The sequence below is a fragment of the Cavia porcellus genome, unplaced genomic scaffold (assembly GCF_034190915.1).
Source record: "Cavia porcellus strain 051 isolate PalLab524CR breed Dunkin Hartley unplaced genomic scaffold, mCavPor4.1 scaffold_40, whole genome shotgun sequence".
NCBI classification, from domain to species: Eukaryota; Metazoa; Chordata; class Mammalia; order Rodentia; family Caviidae; genus Cavia; species Cavia porcellus.
Window position 1 is genome coordinate 7,840,379 of NW_026947523.1, and position 16,118 is coordinate 7,856,496.

Genomic DNA, 16,118 nt, shown 5'->3' on the forward strand with positions numbered 1-16,118 from the left:
GATTGAACTCATGACCTTGTACTTACCAGGCAAGTGCTTAAGCCACTGAGCTAAATCCCCAGCCCTCTCTGTTTTATTTTTATATATCCTCCTTCTCTCTATACTTCTATTTGTTTATTCATGAACTCTTCCATTCTTTTTTTTTAGTGCTGATTAATTTTACAAAGTACCAAGTGGTATATAATGTATATATGTGTGTAACATATTTAGATTCTATCCATCCCCTTATTATCTAATACTTCCTGCCCCTTCTCCTATTCCCTTCTTTTAGTGTAACAGTCTTCCTTCTACTTTCAAGCCATCTTTTTTAAAAAAAAAAATTTTAAAGATGGATTATTGTATCTTTAGATTCCATGTATTAGGGAAACCATCACTATTTGTCTTTCTGAGTTTGGCTTATTACATTTAACATGTTCAGTTTCATTTTCCTAATTTTACCTTTCTTTATGGCTAAATAATACTCTATTATGTATATTTGCCACATTTTCTTTATCCATTCATCTATTGACGGGCACTTAGGCTAGTTCCGTATCTTGGCTACTGTTAATCATGCTGTAATACAGGTTATCCCTGTAGTATGCTGACTTTGATTCCTTTGGATATGTACCAAGCAGTGGTGTAGTTGCTATATATATGTCATATAATTGCCTATATTAAAATTTTTGCTTAATTTTCTTTGTATGACTAATTTGTTTTATATTCTTTGAGAATCTCTGAGTGCATGTGTGCTTCTGAGGATCAAAATCAGGGTCTCCCACATGCTTAGTACAGTTTACCACTGAGCTCAGTTCCTCTGTAGATAATTTACCAGATTTTCCCCCCCTTGATTTTGTTTTTTGTTACTGTAACAAAATCTCTAAGCCCAAGTAATCTATAAATAATAGAAGTTCATTTAGCTCACAGGTTGGAGGCTAGGCAGTTCCTAGCGTATGGCCCCCACATCTGATGAGGGTTTCTGTGCTGTGTCGAAAGTGGTGTGGGGGTTGTCACATGGTAAGACAGCAGTGTCCTGTCCTTACAAACCACTAGTGCCATCATGTGGGCCTCACCCTGGACTCCTCTAGCCTTAATTGCCCTGCAAAGGCCCTAATTGCAAATATTTTTTAATATGTGAGTTAGGGGGTTAAGTTTCCAACACATGAGCTTTTCCAGGGGTACATTCATACCAAAGTATCCTGGAAATCTTCCTTCCAGAGTGCCGTTTCCTCCTGTTCTGGTCTCTGCTCATGGGTTTTGGGGCCTACTGTTGAGCTGATTCTTGCCTTTACTTTCATACTGGGAATTGTGTTTCTTCCTCACCTAGCTTGGAATTCCTGCTACTTAGATCCATGTCTTTTGTTTATTTATTTATTCTTTAGTGTAGGTGGAACATATCAGAATAGCAGCCCCCAGCCCCCAGAACTAGGGATTGTACCAGGGCCTTCACTGAGCTACATCTCCAGCCTTTTTTAAAAAATGGACTTGCCTAGCCTGGGCATGGAATTACTATCCCCCTAGTGTGCTTTCCACTCATTTTTTAAAGGTAGATTATATGTTTCTTGTACTTCTTGTTTTTAGATGATTTCCAAGATGAAGAGGGAGTAGGAACCTTTCTGTGTGCCAACTCTAGAAGTCCGGAGTAGTTTAAGACATCCATAGGCAATGGGGATGGTAGTGACAGAGGTTAGGACAGTTGGTCAAGCCTTGTTTCCCGCGTTTTCTAGTATGGTATCTAAGATAGTATGTACTGTGTGTGAGGTAAGCTCTCAGGAAATTCCTGTTCAGCTGATGTGTGCCCCTTCTTGCCAAAATTTATATATGTGTATATGTATATTTACACACACACACACACACACCTGCTTAGGACAGTGGTAGTGAACCTGTAGCACATCTGCTGAAGTGGGCTGTTTATTATTGAAAGCGCTAAGAGGTTCACCATCACTATATTGGGAATTTTCAAGATCTGCTTTTCTCTTTTTTTTTTTTTTTTTTTTTTTTTTTTTTTTTTTGGATACCAGGGATGGAATTCACGATCTTGCACTTGCCAGACAGGTGCTACTGAGTTAAATCTGCAGCCCTTATTAATAATTTTTATATAGAAAAATTTGTGTTTAGAAGAACCTTACCTTTTGTTTGTGTGAAACTGGTTTGGTCAGGGCCCATCATAAAGGATCCTACTAGTCTCGTACTTACATTTAGCTTTACCAGCTGTCGGCCTGTGCTCTCTATGTCTCTAACACGTTTTGTGCTGTTGCTTCTGGTTACGTGTGCACCAGCAGAAGGCATGCAGCCTGGAGGGTGGGGTGGGGTGGAGGAAAGATGACGTGGAATCAGGCCAGGAGAGAGGGAACAGATGGGATGTGGGAGATGACCCTGCCCCCATGTTGTTTTTGTTCTGGCTGCTACTGATCATATGTGAATCAGCAGCCCAGAAATTGGAGTTAGTGATCCTTTGATGAAAAACAGAGTTTGGAGTCAGTAGAATTGTATATTTATAACACTAAAACAAGATGCAAGTTTAATAATAAACAATATTTTAGGCATATTGGGAAGGATTTAATTCTACCAGTGGCTAGCTAGCCCTCAGTATTTTTGGATCTCAGTATTGTCACACTTTACTGGGATTTTCTCCTATAGGCGATTCAAATTAAGTAGACAGTAGTTGTGTTTGCTAGAGACGTAAGTCAGCATATGTGTTTTATTCCAAACTATTTGATTTTCTTTTGTCAGTGCTTATGCTTCTGATCTATTTTTCTTTCTTCATTTTTTCTTTTTCTCCCCTCAAGTACTGCACTGTGAACCCAAGGTCTTCCCTCTGAGCTATATCCCTGTCCTTTTTTATTTTTTGAGATGGGATCTTGCTGAGTCACTGAGTGGCACATACTGGACTTGAGCTCGCAGTTGTCCTGCTGCAGCCTCCCAGAGTGCTGAGATTACAGGTGCATACCACCAATGCCCAACAGTCTATTTCTCCAAGTAACAGTTAAGGCAGCCTCGGTTTATGCTTCACTAAGGTGTCCTTTTGTTCAGGGGAGGACTCTTATTGTTTTTTTTTTTTAATTTTTTTTGTCTTTTTCATTTTTATCGGTACTGGGGATCGAACTTATGACCGCCTGCTTGCAAGGCAGGTGCTTATGCCACTGAGCTAAATCCCCAGCCCCCAAGGACTCCTATTTTCAAAAATGATAAAAATCTTATCAAACATAGTAAATGTAGAGAGAAAATTATAGTAGTTTCATATACTCAGTACCTAGCTTCCACAGTTACTATCTTTCTGCCACTCTTGTTTCATCTACCCGTCCGTACTGCTACCCTATGACTCTTAAGGAAAGATTTGATTGTGATATTGTTTAATGTTGTCATTTTAAGAGGATATATTCTGCAACTTTAGCAAATATTGTCAGAACATGTAATTTATCCAGTAATAATATGCAGTAAAATATATACATAAATTTTTAAATGACCAAGTCTATATATAGAACTTAATGAGTTACTAAACTATTAGGATAAATTCTGAATAGAACACTTGTTAAAACAATGTTTCAGATTGCTTTTCCTTTTATTCTGGTCAGTGGTAGGTATAGTTGTGGTCCAGGTAACAACAGAATTGGTACTTTAATTTAGTAAATGTTTTCCAAGAAACATTTTTAGTTTTAAAGTGAAGTTAATTTCATTTACTTTTCATACCTAAACCTAGACTGAGGTTGACTTTCTCATAGGGGCTGTTTCCCCCAAAGTTTCTTATAAATAAAATTTTCTGTAAGTGCTGGATATATGCATCAAATGAGCCTGAACAACATAGCAAGACTAAAGAACTCACGGACCCACACAATTTAACTTCATGCTTCATTAGAAAAATCATGGTATCAAGTGATAGATCTTTATTGTCTCTTGGGAATACTGACATATGTGAATGTCAAATTTCTGAACTCAGCAGTAATGACAGTTATGTAGTTCAAATCAAGATGGAGGTTATTTCTGAATTTGTGAAAAGAATGTATTGAAGAATGTATACTTTTACTCTTTTAAACTCATAGAATATGAGTTTAGTATGAGTTAACTTCATAATTTTGTGTTGTTTTTGAATGAGGTCTAGCTGTGTTGTCCAGGGTGGCCTTGAATTTCTGGGCCTAAGCCATCTTTTTTTCTCAGCCTTCTGAGGAGCTGGGCTTATAGATGTACAAGCCTTTGCCCAGCAAGAAGTATTTTTTTAAGCAGCCATTTTGTCCAGCTGTTTTTAAATAATTATAATACGATAAAAACATATGTAACATTACTCTTTAATTATTTTAGTGTATAGTTCAGTAGTGTTAAGTATATTAATGATGATTACATCAGAACTCTAGAACTTTATTGTCTTGTGAAACTATAACTCTGTAGCTATTAAATACTATTGCCAGGCCATTTTTAATGCAAAAACTACTCATTTGAAAATAAGATATTCATTGACATACTAACATTTAATTTTTGGTCTCTTTTGTAATCATGTAAAAGTTTTTACATAATTATAAGACATTTTAAACATTATGAAGTAGCATTTGAGATTTTCATTTAATCTGGTAAATACTATCAAAGTCCTGATACTATTTGTATTCTACCAACCCTACATCCGTATAGAATAATTTTTATTTTATCTTTTCCAGCACTGGTATTGAATCCAAGGTCATTTTTTTTTTTTTTTTTTAATCGGTACTGGGGATTGAACTCACAACCACCTGCTTGCAAGGCAGGTACTTATGCCACTGAGCTAAATCCCCAGCCCCCAAATCCAAGGTCTTGTGCATTCTAAACAAGCATTGTACTATAGAGTTACATCCATAGCCCAAGTAATACAAATTTTACTTAATCACACATCAATTTACGGTTTTAGAGGTAGTAGCAGGTCTGAAATTATAAAGGTTTTCTTTTTTGGTTAAGAATTTTATATATCATCAATACATTTATTTTTCTTCTTTCTTTCTTTAGTCTTGCTATGTTCTTTCTTTAGTCTTGCTATGTTGTTCAGGCTGGCTTATGTAGACCAGGCTGCCATCCTCCTTCCTCATCCTCCTGAGTGCTGGGATTACAGATATGTTCCCCCACACACAGCCTTAGGCATTAACACTTTGGCTGTAGTACTTATTTAGTGTAGTACTGATTTGCTGGTTTCTGTCATTGACTTCTGAACATTATTCTTAGTGGTTCTATCTTTTGTGCAGCCTTCCTTGTGTTATCCAGATTTCCCCTTAAGACCGTCCTCATTGGTCCCCGGGAGATCTTTATGTATCTTTAATCCTCGTTGGTGCCCAGGTGATCTTTATATATCTTTAATTTGCTTCTCTTTGTTAGGTCAACAAATACATATCCAGTGCCTGTTTTGTGCAAATACTATTTGCAGGGTCTATCTACTGAATCCACAGTTGTTGCTATTAACAATTAAATCCTACCAGTTTTCTAGTGAGAGGTATGAACTCTTTAGCAGGTTTCTGTTCTGGTGCTAAGTGAGCCTCGCGCTACGCATTGCTCTACCATTGAGCAATGACACCCCAGGCCCTAATGTGAACAGTTAGTCCAGAACGGTGTAACAGTGGTTTACTAAAAACCTGTTACTATGTATGAAGCCATTTTTCCTAAGTCTTAGGCTAAAGTTTGTTTGTTTGTTTGTTTGTCTTTTGAGGCAGCCCAGACTGACCTCTACTTGCGGCCTCAACCTCCGGAGTACTGGGATTTCGGGTGTGCACCATACCCGCCTCTAGGCTAAAGTTTTTATACCATCCTCCTCCTCCTCCCTTATTTGACTCACTTAAGGATCTTTTGTAGCACACATTCCGTTACGTGTTAGAAGGGATGGTATTGAGGACTCCCTAAGTAAGTTAGGTTTTAAGAGGTCCATGAATATTATAAATTGAAGTCTTTTTATTCTGGAGTGACTGCTTTCAAAGGAAGCAAACACAAGTTTGGAGTTAATGGCAAAAAGAATACTGAACCAGATTAATCCTTTGTAACAGTTGTTTTCCCAGTATACACTGAAACACTATTTAAATGAAAACAAATCATAAGCAAGATAGAAAATTTTTAGATTCTGAATTTTCATAGTAGACATTTGTTGTTTTATAATTCCATTTGTTTAAGCCCTTCAGAAATTATTCAAACTCTGTTCCCAGTTTTGCCCGTATTACCTCTTTGGGATATTAATTCTTTTTTTTATTTTGAACTTGCCTGTCTCAAGTTTTCCAGCTCTTTTAGGGGTAGAAAGTCCTTCCTGATATTTTTGTTCTTCACAATGTCACTGTGAGTACTCTTACCTGGATCTTTCCCAGTCCATTTTACATTTATGGGGTTTGTCCGTCAGGTTCGTTACCAGGTTTGTGACCTTACATGAAAGTAGAATGTCTTTCAGTTTTCAATGCCTTTCTTAATTTCATGGCTGATCTATTTTTGGTTTCTTTTTCAAGCCAAAGCAGTGAAAGTAGTGCAAAACTTTGAAGCAAGATAATAGGAAATCAACCGTGGCTACCATAATATATCTTGTTATCTTCACAATAGTTATCCATCTGCCACAGTAAAATCAAATAAAACAAAACAATAAAACCAATCAAGACAGAGCATTGAATAAAACAAATCAATAAACTGGAACAAAGCAAAACAGAACAATATTGGATTTAAAAAACAAGACAGAAGGAAATCCCCACTTTTGCTATATTGCATACTGTTATCCTCCTAATAGATGCTCAGACTTCCAACCTTAGGCCTGCAAAGTCAGTCAAACAGTACAAGCATTTTGCTGTTTTTGTACCTCAGTTGTCGACTCAGCCTGTCCTCCAAACCAGCTGTTTGCTTATGGGGAGGTGGGGGAGCTTTCTTCTCAGCTGGTGTACTGGTTGGCTGATGGGCAGGTTGAACTGGCTTCTCTTACTGGGCCCCATGTGGTTTGTGCAGCTTACCAGAAGGGTGAACTATCTTCTTGATGTGCTCCTCTCAGACCCAGCATGGCTTCTGCTGCCTCATGGGGAGGGTGAACTGGCTTCTGTCTTCCTGGGCTGTGCCTGGATATTTCTGGTTTCTGAAGTTTTTGCTCTAGTCTGTAAAGAATTTTCTTTTCTAGATCAAGGAATATAGATTTTTAGGTATAAAAAAGAATCAATGTGTTTTATAGAAAACTTGGAATCTATAAGAAAGTAACCTTTTCACTGTGGGTATATACTTTGAGTCATAATAGATATATAAACAAATATACAATTTAATCTTGTCAATTTAAAAATAAATGAATTTGGGAAGAAAAATAAAAACTTACAGTCAGGCAAACAAAGGCAGTTTTGTGTTTTGGTATATGTAATTTGCTTTGCCTGGGTAATGTTTTTATGTATTAGTGTGCCTTTTTATATTTTACTTTTCTTAAAAATAGCTTTAAACATTTCCACGCTTAAAATGCTTTATAAAATTTTTTTCTTGCTGTGCACAATAGTAACACATTCCTGTAATCCCAGCAATTGGGGAAGCATTGGAAGTTTGCGACCATGTCTCAAAATTTTGTTAAAAAAGTGGAGTAAGGATATAGCTCAGTGTAGAACACCCCTAATTTCAATCCCTTTTGCCACAAAAAAGTTATTAATAACTGCACAGGAGTTGGTGTGTGCACATTTTCTTAATTTGACTTAATCGTTCTTTGCTTTGTTTTGAGACAATGTTTCATTATGTAGTTAGCACTGGCCTTGAACTTGCTGTGTAGCTCAGGCTAGCCTTGAACTCGCAGACACCCTCCCACCTCAGCCTGTTGTATGCTGGGATTACAGGCATGTGTCACCATTCTTGGCAGTCTTTCTTTTTTTTTTTTTGGTACCGAGGATCGAACTTAGGACCTTGTGCTTGCCAGGTAGGCACTTGTGGCGCTGAGCTAAATCCCCGACCTTGGCAATGATTATTACTGTGTTGTTGAAAAGACTTCCATCTTAAATTCTTTGTCATTTTTCTTTTCATTTTTAAGATGGGTCTTGCTATGTTTTCAGGATTGGTTTTGAACTCTTGATCTCAAGACTCCTGAATGTTGATACTATAGACACGTGCCACCACCACACTTGGTCATTTTGAAAGATCTTGTTTTTGTGTTACTAGGTTGTGTTACTTATTGAGTATTTGTATAGGTTAAAGTATTTGGGTGAATATCATCAAATGCACATCTCTATATTAGTATTTCTTTGTGTAATCTAATGGCTTGGGAATCCCTTCACCCATGTTAGGGATTTACTCACCACCGCACATATACCAAGCATGTCATACCACTATTTTCTTAAAGGCATTTCTCCCCCACATTATGTTGGTACAGTATGGATACTTTAATACCTTGTGGCTATTCATTGAATGTTATTTCTCAAGATGGTTTCCCATAGTAGTTGAAGGTAACATTTATCTCATAGCTGGTTCTTCTTGATCAGCATTTTTTAAATTGGTTATATATGTGTATGTGCTGCTTTTACTTCAATTGTATGTTGTCCTCCTGAGTGAACCAGTTGAGGACAGTGTCAGACTTGAGATCTCATGCATTCTGTTAGTATATTTAATAACAGTGCTAGCTAGCTTTACTAAAAGCTTTCAAGAATAATACATAATTGGTAACATTACAATTTAACACATACTCATTGATAGGTTTCATCATGGTATCATCTAACTTTTTGTTTCTTCTTCCATTTCCAAGCTGCCATCACAAAAGTCAAAGTGGATTTCTCCAGTGTGGTGTGCTTGCCCCCTTCCGTCATTGCTGTGAATGGGCTGGACGGAGGTGGGGCTGGCGAAAATGATGAAGAACCGGTGCTCACGTCCCTGTCTGCTGCACCCAGCCCTCAGAGTGAAGCTGTTGCCAATGAACTGCAGGAGCTCTCCCTGCAGCCCGAGCTGACCCTGGGCCTGCATCCTGGCAGGAATCCCAATTTGCCTCCACTTAGTGAGCGTAAGAATGGTGAGTACATATGGGGCTTTTGCATTGCCTCATTTGAACCAGATTCTTTGTGTTTACTTTGTTTCATGTCTCTTGAAAGTTTCTAACTTAATATTTCTTGTAAAATAGAAAAAAAGTAGTAGGTTTAAGTGGTTATTATAAGCATAGCATTTTCTACTTCGATTATAATTGCTTTTTTAATTTGTCTTTTTTGTCTTTGTTTCCCTGCTTCCTTCTTTCCATAAATTCATTAATTCAATAAATGACTTTTTTTTTTTTTTTCTAACCGGTACTGGGGATCGAACCCACGACCGCCTGCTTGCAAGGCAGGTGCTTATGCCACTGAGTTAAATCCCCAGCCCCCAGCGAATAACTTGTTAAGCACCAGTGTATTATAAACTGTGCTAAGATAGGAAATAAATGGTAAACAAGTGTCTTTCACCAACAAACTTATCCTGTTTTATACCTTGTCTTTTAGGACTCTCCCTTGCTTAGTATTTGTCAAAGAATATTCTGTGGGATAAAGCAAAAATAAAAGAAATTTGTTTTAGTATATGTGCTGCTGAAGTGAGCACAGAAATTTCTTTTAAACCAAGTTTAACAAGGCTGTTTCAGGATTTAGTCTATTTCTTAAGCTTTTCCTTTTTTTTTTTTTTTTTTTTTTTAAATTCTAAGCAGTGCTAGATATTGAACCCAGGGCCCTTACACTGAGCCACATACCCAGCCCTTTTATTTATTTATTCTACCGTGAATCAGACTCAGGACCTCATACTTGCCAGGCAGGTGCTGCACCATTGAGCTAAATCCTTGGCTCTTGTTTGTTTTTTTACTATGTAGTTCAGGCTGGCTCTGAACTCACTTTGTAGCTGAGGCTGGCGTTCAACTCTTGACATTCCTCCCACCTCAGCCTCCCTAGTGATAGGATTACAATACAGGCATGTTACTCCCATGCCTGACTCCCAGTCCTTTATTTATTTTGAGACAGCGTGTCACAATTACCCAGATTGGATTTGAATTTAAAACTCTCCTCCCTTATCTTCTCAGGGTATTGGGATTAAAGTCATGAGCCACCATGCCTGCCTTAGTTTTTCTTATTATCATTCTTCTATCTCTAGTATTTACTGCAGACTTCACTATTTAAAAATCTTCTACTCAGGGGCTAGAGATACAGCTCAGTGGAACAGCGCCTGCCTTGCAAGTGTTAGGTCATGAGTTTGATTCCTGTACCAAAAAATAACACCCAAAACCCCTGTACTCAGCTGGGCATGGTGGCTCACGCCTGTAATCCCAGCACTTGGGAGGCTGAGGCAGGAGAATCGTTACGAGTTAGAGACCAGCCTGGGCTACAAAATGAACTCAAGACCAGCCTAAACTGAATAGAGACCCTGTCTCAAAAAGAAAAACAAAACAAAACCATGTTGTCATACTTCAAAAACTTACTTTAATTAAAAAAACTGATTTGAAAAAATAACTGATTTGTCATGGAGTATTTAAGATTTTTTAAAAAAGAGTAATGTAGCAAATGCCTGTATATTTAGATACCACACTACTGGGTACTCTCTTGTTTCCCTAGAAAAAACTATTCATCTGAATTTGGTATTTCATTGTCATATATTTCTATATTTTGCTTTATATATACACTCCTAATCAAATATAATAATTTTTGCATTTTAAATCATATATGGCTTTAATAGTATATTACTTAGAAAACTATTGGATATGCTGTGATTTAAGTGGTTGCCTGTCCCATTAAACCCAATGTGAGTTGAAACTACAGTAAGTCAAGAATACATTAAATACACCTAATCTACTGAACGTCATAATTTAAGTTTAGCATAATTTAAACATGATCAAAACACATTGGCTCACAGCTGAACAGACTCATCTAACTCTAAGTGTCATACACAGTGAAGTACTCAATAGCTCACATTTATCAAATATTCTACTGGAAGTGCCTGGTTGTGTGGGTTGCTTTTGCACTATCATAAAGTAAAAAAAATTACAAAGTTGAACCATCAGAAGGACTATCTTTATATTGTAGTATGTTTATATTCTGTTCTGTGTTATTAAATATTTATTTACTTTGTGAGTCATTAAAGATATTCAAGTATTAATATGATGCATTAAGTACCACTCATTGAATAGTCTAGCTTTTTATTTCTGATCTTTAATGCCAGTCTTACTTTTTTGTGTGTGTGCATGAATCTGTTTCTGTCCATCTCTGTCAGTACTATATCATTTTAGTTGCTTACGTGTGTATTGCTTAGTAGTGTCTTGTTACTAAAGAGAGACATGAGGATACCATTTTCTTCAAAGTTGTCTTTGTTTTTCTTACCCTTTAATTTTGTCAAGAGCAAGAAAAGCCATCAGAACTTTTTTTTTTTTCCTCCAGTGTTTTATCATGTTTCACTTGGAAAGCTGTCATACATGAAAAAGCAGTGGGTTAGCAAGAGTCCTTATGGTATAGAAGGGAGTCAGGGTCCTGACATCTGTTTCCTAAGCAGAGGAGTTGGAGCCTTTGAAAAGGAGATTCCTATGGTTAACCCAGCCTTTGCTGGCCTAATTGGAAAAATATAGTAAGAAGCTTCAAGCATATTTTTTTATATCACTCCTCTGACTTAAAAGCTGAGTGCTTATGTCTAAAAGACACAATTGATCTGTCCCGGCTCATGTCCAGCTTCATCTTGAAAAAGCCTGGAAAAGCCTTCTGTAACAACCCAACCCTTTGGCTCCAGCTCACAGAGTTTGGAAGTCAGTGAATGAATGTGTCATAATGGAAAATCATTCCTCTTACCAACTGTATGTTCATTCCTAAATGATAAAGGTTAGTTGAAGCTTGTATGAATGAATGATTTGGTATTCCTCTTTTACTCAAAATAGGTGGTATTCGTTTATCTAGTGTATAACTAGTTTTTACAGTTCTAGTGCTTTATAGTGGGTGTTCTATGGATAATTACTCCATAATTTTATTTTTTATCTTTTCTATTAGTATGTTTGCATTACATAATGATTACATTTATTGTGGGGTGTTGGTTTTATACAGAACATATCTTAATTTTTTTTTGAGCCCCCACTTCTTCTTTCCCTGCTTGCTTCTTCCAGCTCGTGGTCCTCTTCTCATTTGCAAAAGCTCTATTTTTATCATTTTCTTCCCTTCATTCTTTTTTTCCCATCCCTTTCCTTTTTCTCTCACCCCCTTCCCTTCATCTCTTGTTTCTCCTTTCATTTGAAAAAGATCTGTCTTCTTCATATTTATCTGTCTTCTGTTTTACATTCTCTTTCTATATATATATATAATTATTTTTTTGTTATATAATATTTAAGCTTGTGTATCTGACTTATTTCACTTAATATTGTGGTCTCAAGTTGCATTCATTTACCTATAGATACCTCAAGTCTTATCTTTATGGTAGAGTTGTACTCTATTGTGTGTAAATGTCACTTTTTTGGGGGGGGTCTTTTTGAGACAGTATCTTGTTATGTAGTTCAGGCTGGCCTTGAGCTCACTATGTAGCCCAGGCTGGTCTCAAACTTGCAGTGATCCTCCTGCCTCAGCCTCCTGAGTGCTGGGATTACAGGCGTGTACCACCACACCTGGTTAAATGCGACATTTTCTTAATGCAGTCAAGTAGTGATGAGCATATAGGCTGCTTCAAAGCTAGAGGTATTTGGGGCTGGGGGTTTAGCTCAGCGGCATAAGCGCCTGCCTTGAAAGCAGGCAGTCGTGAGTTTGATCCCTGATACCGATAAAAAGGAAAAAGACAAAAAAAAAAAAAAAAAAAAAAAAAAAAAAAGCTAGAGGTATTATGAGTTGTGCTGCTATCACACAGATATGTACATGTCATTATAATATGCTGTCTTTAACTATACCTAGAAGGGGAGTAGCTGAGTGGAAAAGAATTTTTATTTTTAGTTTTTGAGGAATCTCCATCTTGACTTCCATAGTGGTTGTACTCATTTATATTTCCACCAACAGTGTAGCCTCATCTGTAGTCCTTACCAACACTTTTCCCCTGTAACCTCACCAACACTTGCTATTATTTGACTTATTTGGTGGTGGCCATTCTTTCTGGGGTCAGATGGAATCTTAGTGTTGTTTTATTTTCAATTTTATTAGTACTTTTTTGCAAATCATCCATCAGCATACAGGCCATTTCCAAGATTTAGCTAGTAACAGTTATACTGCTACAAACATGGGAATGCATGTATCTCTGTAATATGACTTTTTAATTTTAAAGAGAATAAAATAAAGCAATAAAATGAAAAAAACAATGGAAATGATACTGAATTTCAAAAACGACAGTAGGAAATCAACCATAGTTACTGTAGTGCACATTATTATCTTCTAAATAGATGCTCAGGCCATCAGACAGGTATGCAAAGTTAATCAAACAGCATAAGCACTAAGTTGTGTCTTTATTTCTCTTGCCATCAGCTCAGAAATTTCAGGTATGTGGCTTCAAATTTTTTCTGTGTCTATGTCTCTGTCTCCTGGACTTACTCTGGGTGAGATACAAGCATACAAAATTAATTAAACAATATAAGCACTAAGTTGTCTCTTTAGTCCAGTTGCTGTCATTTCAGAAATTTGTAATATGATTTTAAATTCTTTTTGGGAAGATATCTAGAAGGAGATTAGCTAGGTCAAATGTAATTTCTACTTTTAGGTTTTTGAGGACTCTCCATACGAATCTTCATAATGATTGTACTAGTTTACATTCCCACCTACAATATAGAAGAGTTCCTGTTTCTCTACATGCTTGTCAGCATTTGTTATTTGATTTCTTGATGGTAGCCAATCTTTCAGAATAGGGCAGTATCTCACTATTACTGTAATTTGCGTTTCTGTAATGGCCAGTGGCACTGAACGTTTTTTTCCACATACAGTGCTTACTGACCATTTGTATTTCTATTTCTAGGAAGTGACTGTGTTTCAGTTGTACATTTTTGATTGGGTCTTTATTTTGGAGTGGGGGTCTAATTTTTTTGAGTTCTTTTTATATCCTAGATGTTAGGATATTTAAAGATGTTCAAGGAATAGTTGGTAAAAATTTTTCCATTTTATAGATTGTCTCTGCACTCTGTTGGTTGTTTCCTTTGGTTTGCAGAAACTTTTTAATTTAGTAAGATCCCATTTATTGATTCTTGGTTTTATTTCTTGTGCTATTGTGGATCTGTTCAGAAAGTCCTTGCCTCTATGCTTGTGTCTTCAAGAGTTTTACCTATTTTATCTTCCAGCAGATTAAGTGTTTCTGTTTCAGCATTTAGATGTTTGATCCATTTTGATTTTAGTATAGTACATAGTGAAACGTGTCTTCTATAGGTTGACACCCAGTTTTCCCAGCACCATTTACTAAAGAGGCTGTCTTCTGTTTGGCCCCTTTGTCAAGGATCAAATAGCTGAATGTGCCTGGATGTTTCATAATTTTAGAAAGTCCATTCTGCTGGTGAATATTTGGGTTGTTTTCAGTTTAAGGGTATTAATACAGTGTTGTAAATGTCCTTTACATACTCTGATGTATGTGTATGTTGTATGTGTATGATGTGTATGTGTATGATGTATGCACAAGAATGAAAATTTCTATTTTATATGTATTTACTGAGTAATACTCAGTTGTTTTACAATGTGACTAGAACAGTGTATGTTACTCTCCTGCAGTGTGTGAAAGCTGAAACTGCTGTTTATTCTGGCCAACACTTGAAATTGTAGACTTTCTTTATATGTTTTAATTTTTTAATTTTTGAGACAGGGTTTTACTATGTAGTTCAGACTGGCCTTGAACTCACTCCAAGTTGGCCTCAAATTTAAGGTGATCCTCTTACCCCAGCTTCCCTATCGCTGGGATTACAGCCATGTGCTGCCACACCCAGCTTGTCATCTTTCTCTTGTTGCTGAGTAAAGAATTCTTTGTCCCAAATTCAGTAGTTATTGCTTAAGTGTGTTGCAGTATCTTCTCCCATCATGGTTTTTTTTCTTTTAATATCATTTTCATTGCTTTATGGCTGTGCTGGGGATGAAACCAGGGTCCTGTGCATGCCAGTCAAGAGCTCTCCCATTGAACTTCAGCTCTCTTCATGGTATATTTTGATGAAAATTTTCTACATTTAATGCAATTGAGACTTTTATAGTTAGTTTTGTGTCTTGTGTTTCTGGAAAATTTTTTTGCGTGGGTAAGATAAAACCCAATTTAGGTTTTTCATCTGCTGAATTCCTGTTTATCTGAAAATCCTCCTTCCATATTGATCAGCAAAGTGACCTCATTCGTATCTCAGGACTTGCCTATGTGTGGGTTGGTGTTTCTTAGCTCACCGTTTGTTTCCACTGGTCTGTTTGTCTTTGCCTATTCTGTACCAGTAGCTCATAGTTTTAATTATGATAACCATAATGATAACCATAGTTTTAATTATGATAACCATAACCATAAAAACCACATTTTGTTTTTTAAGTGTATTTTTCTTAGTCTTCGTCCTTTGCATTTCCATGTGAATTTTTAAATTCCTGTGGAATTTTGATTCGCATTGCATTAAACCTATAAAGTAATTTCCTCAATATATTTAAATATTCTGCAAGGGTTTTTGTTTTTTAAGATGGAGTCTTGGGGCTGGGGATTTAGGTCAGGGGCATAAGCGCCTGCCTTGCAAGCAGGCAGTCGTGAGTTCGATCCCTGGTACCGATAAAAAGGAAAAAGACAAAAAAAAAAAAAAAAAAAAAAGATGGAGTCTTGCTGTGTTGCCCAATAAGATTAAACCCAATAAGATTTTATAGTTTCCTCTGTAGTGGTCTTTTACATCCTCTACTCCATTTACTTTTATGTACTCATTTTTTGATACTGGGCATTGAACCTAAGGCCCTGTTGCATGCTAGGCAAATGCTCAGCTACTGAGCTGTATCTCTGGCCCTGCTTTACTTTTAGATGTCTCATGTATTTAAATTTTGTTGTAAATGTTACCTTTTTAGAAATTCCCTGTTCTAGCTCTTGTTGCTGATCCACGTATTTCTGAAAGAGCTAACAGTACGGTTTCTGTGTGTCTCTGGTCAGCGTACTGAGTGGAATAGGATGTTACAGGAAGAGAAGTAAGCGGAGGGGCGGTGGGGCGGCGGAGGTGGGGGATGGGAATGGGAAAGGCATTCTTGGTCCCTGTTCATAGTGGCTTTTCTCCTCCTGTGTGTAACATTTAAGAAGTGCTTGTTTGTTTTTCATATGATTTTCACAATCTGGGGAAGAAA

The 16,118-nt window shown here is 36.9% G+C and overlaps 1 protein-coding gene across 4 annotated transcripts in view; it reads left to right on the plus strand.

The window, feature by feature from the left end:
• The window catches only part of Mrtfa (myocardin related transcription factor A), a 173,801-nt gene that overhangs the window by 62,381 nt on the left and 95,302 nt on the right, over positions 1 to 16,118 (plus strand). For all 4 annotated transcript variants that reach the window (XM_063243626.1, XM_063243625.1, XM_063243621.1 and 1 more), the window contains one exon: positions 8,651 to 8,911. Coding sequence is in view for 2 of the 4 variants with exons in the window: in XM_063243621.1 (XP_063099691.1) it covers positions 8,651 to 8,911 (261 nt within the window). In the remaining 2 variants the exon portion in view is untranslated. The remainder of the gene's footprint in view (positions 1 to 8,650; positions 8,912 to 16,118) is intronic.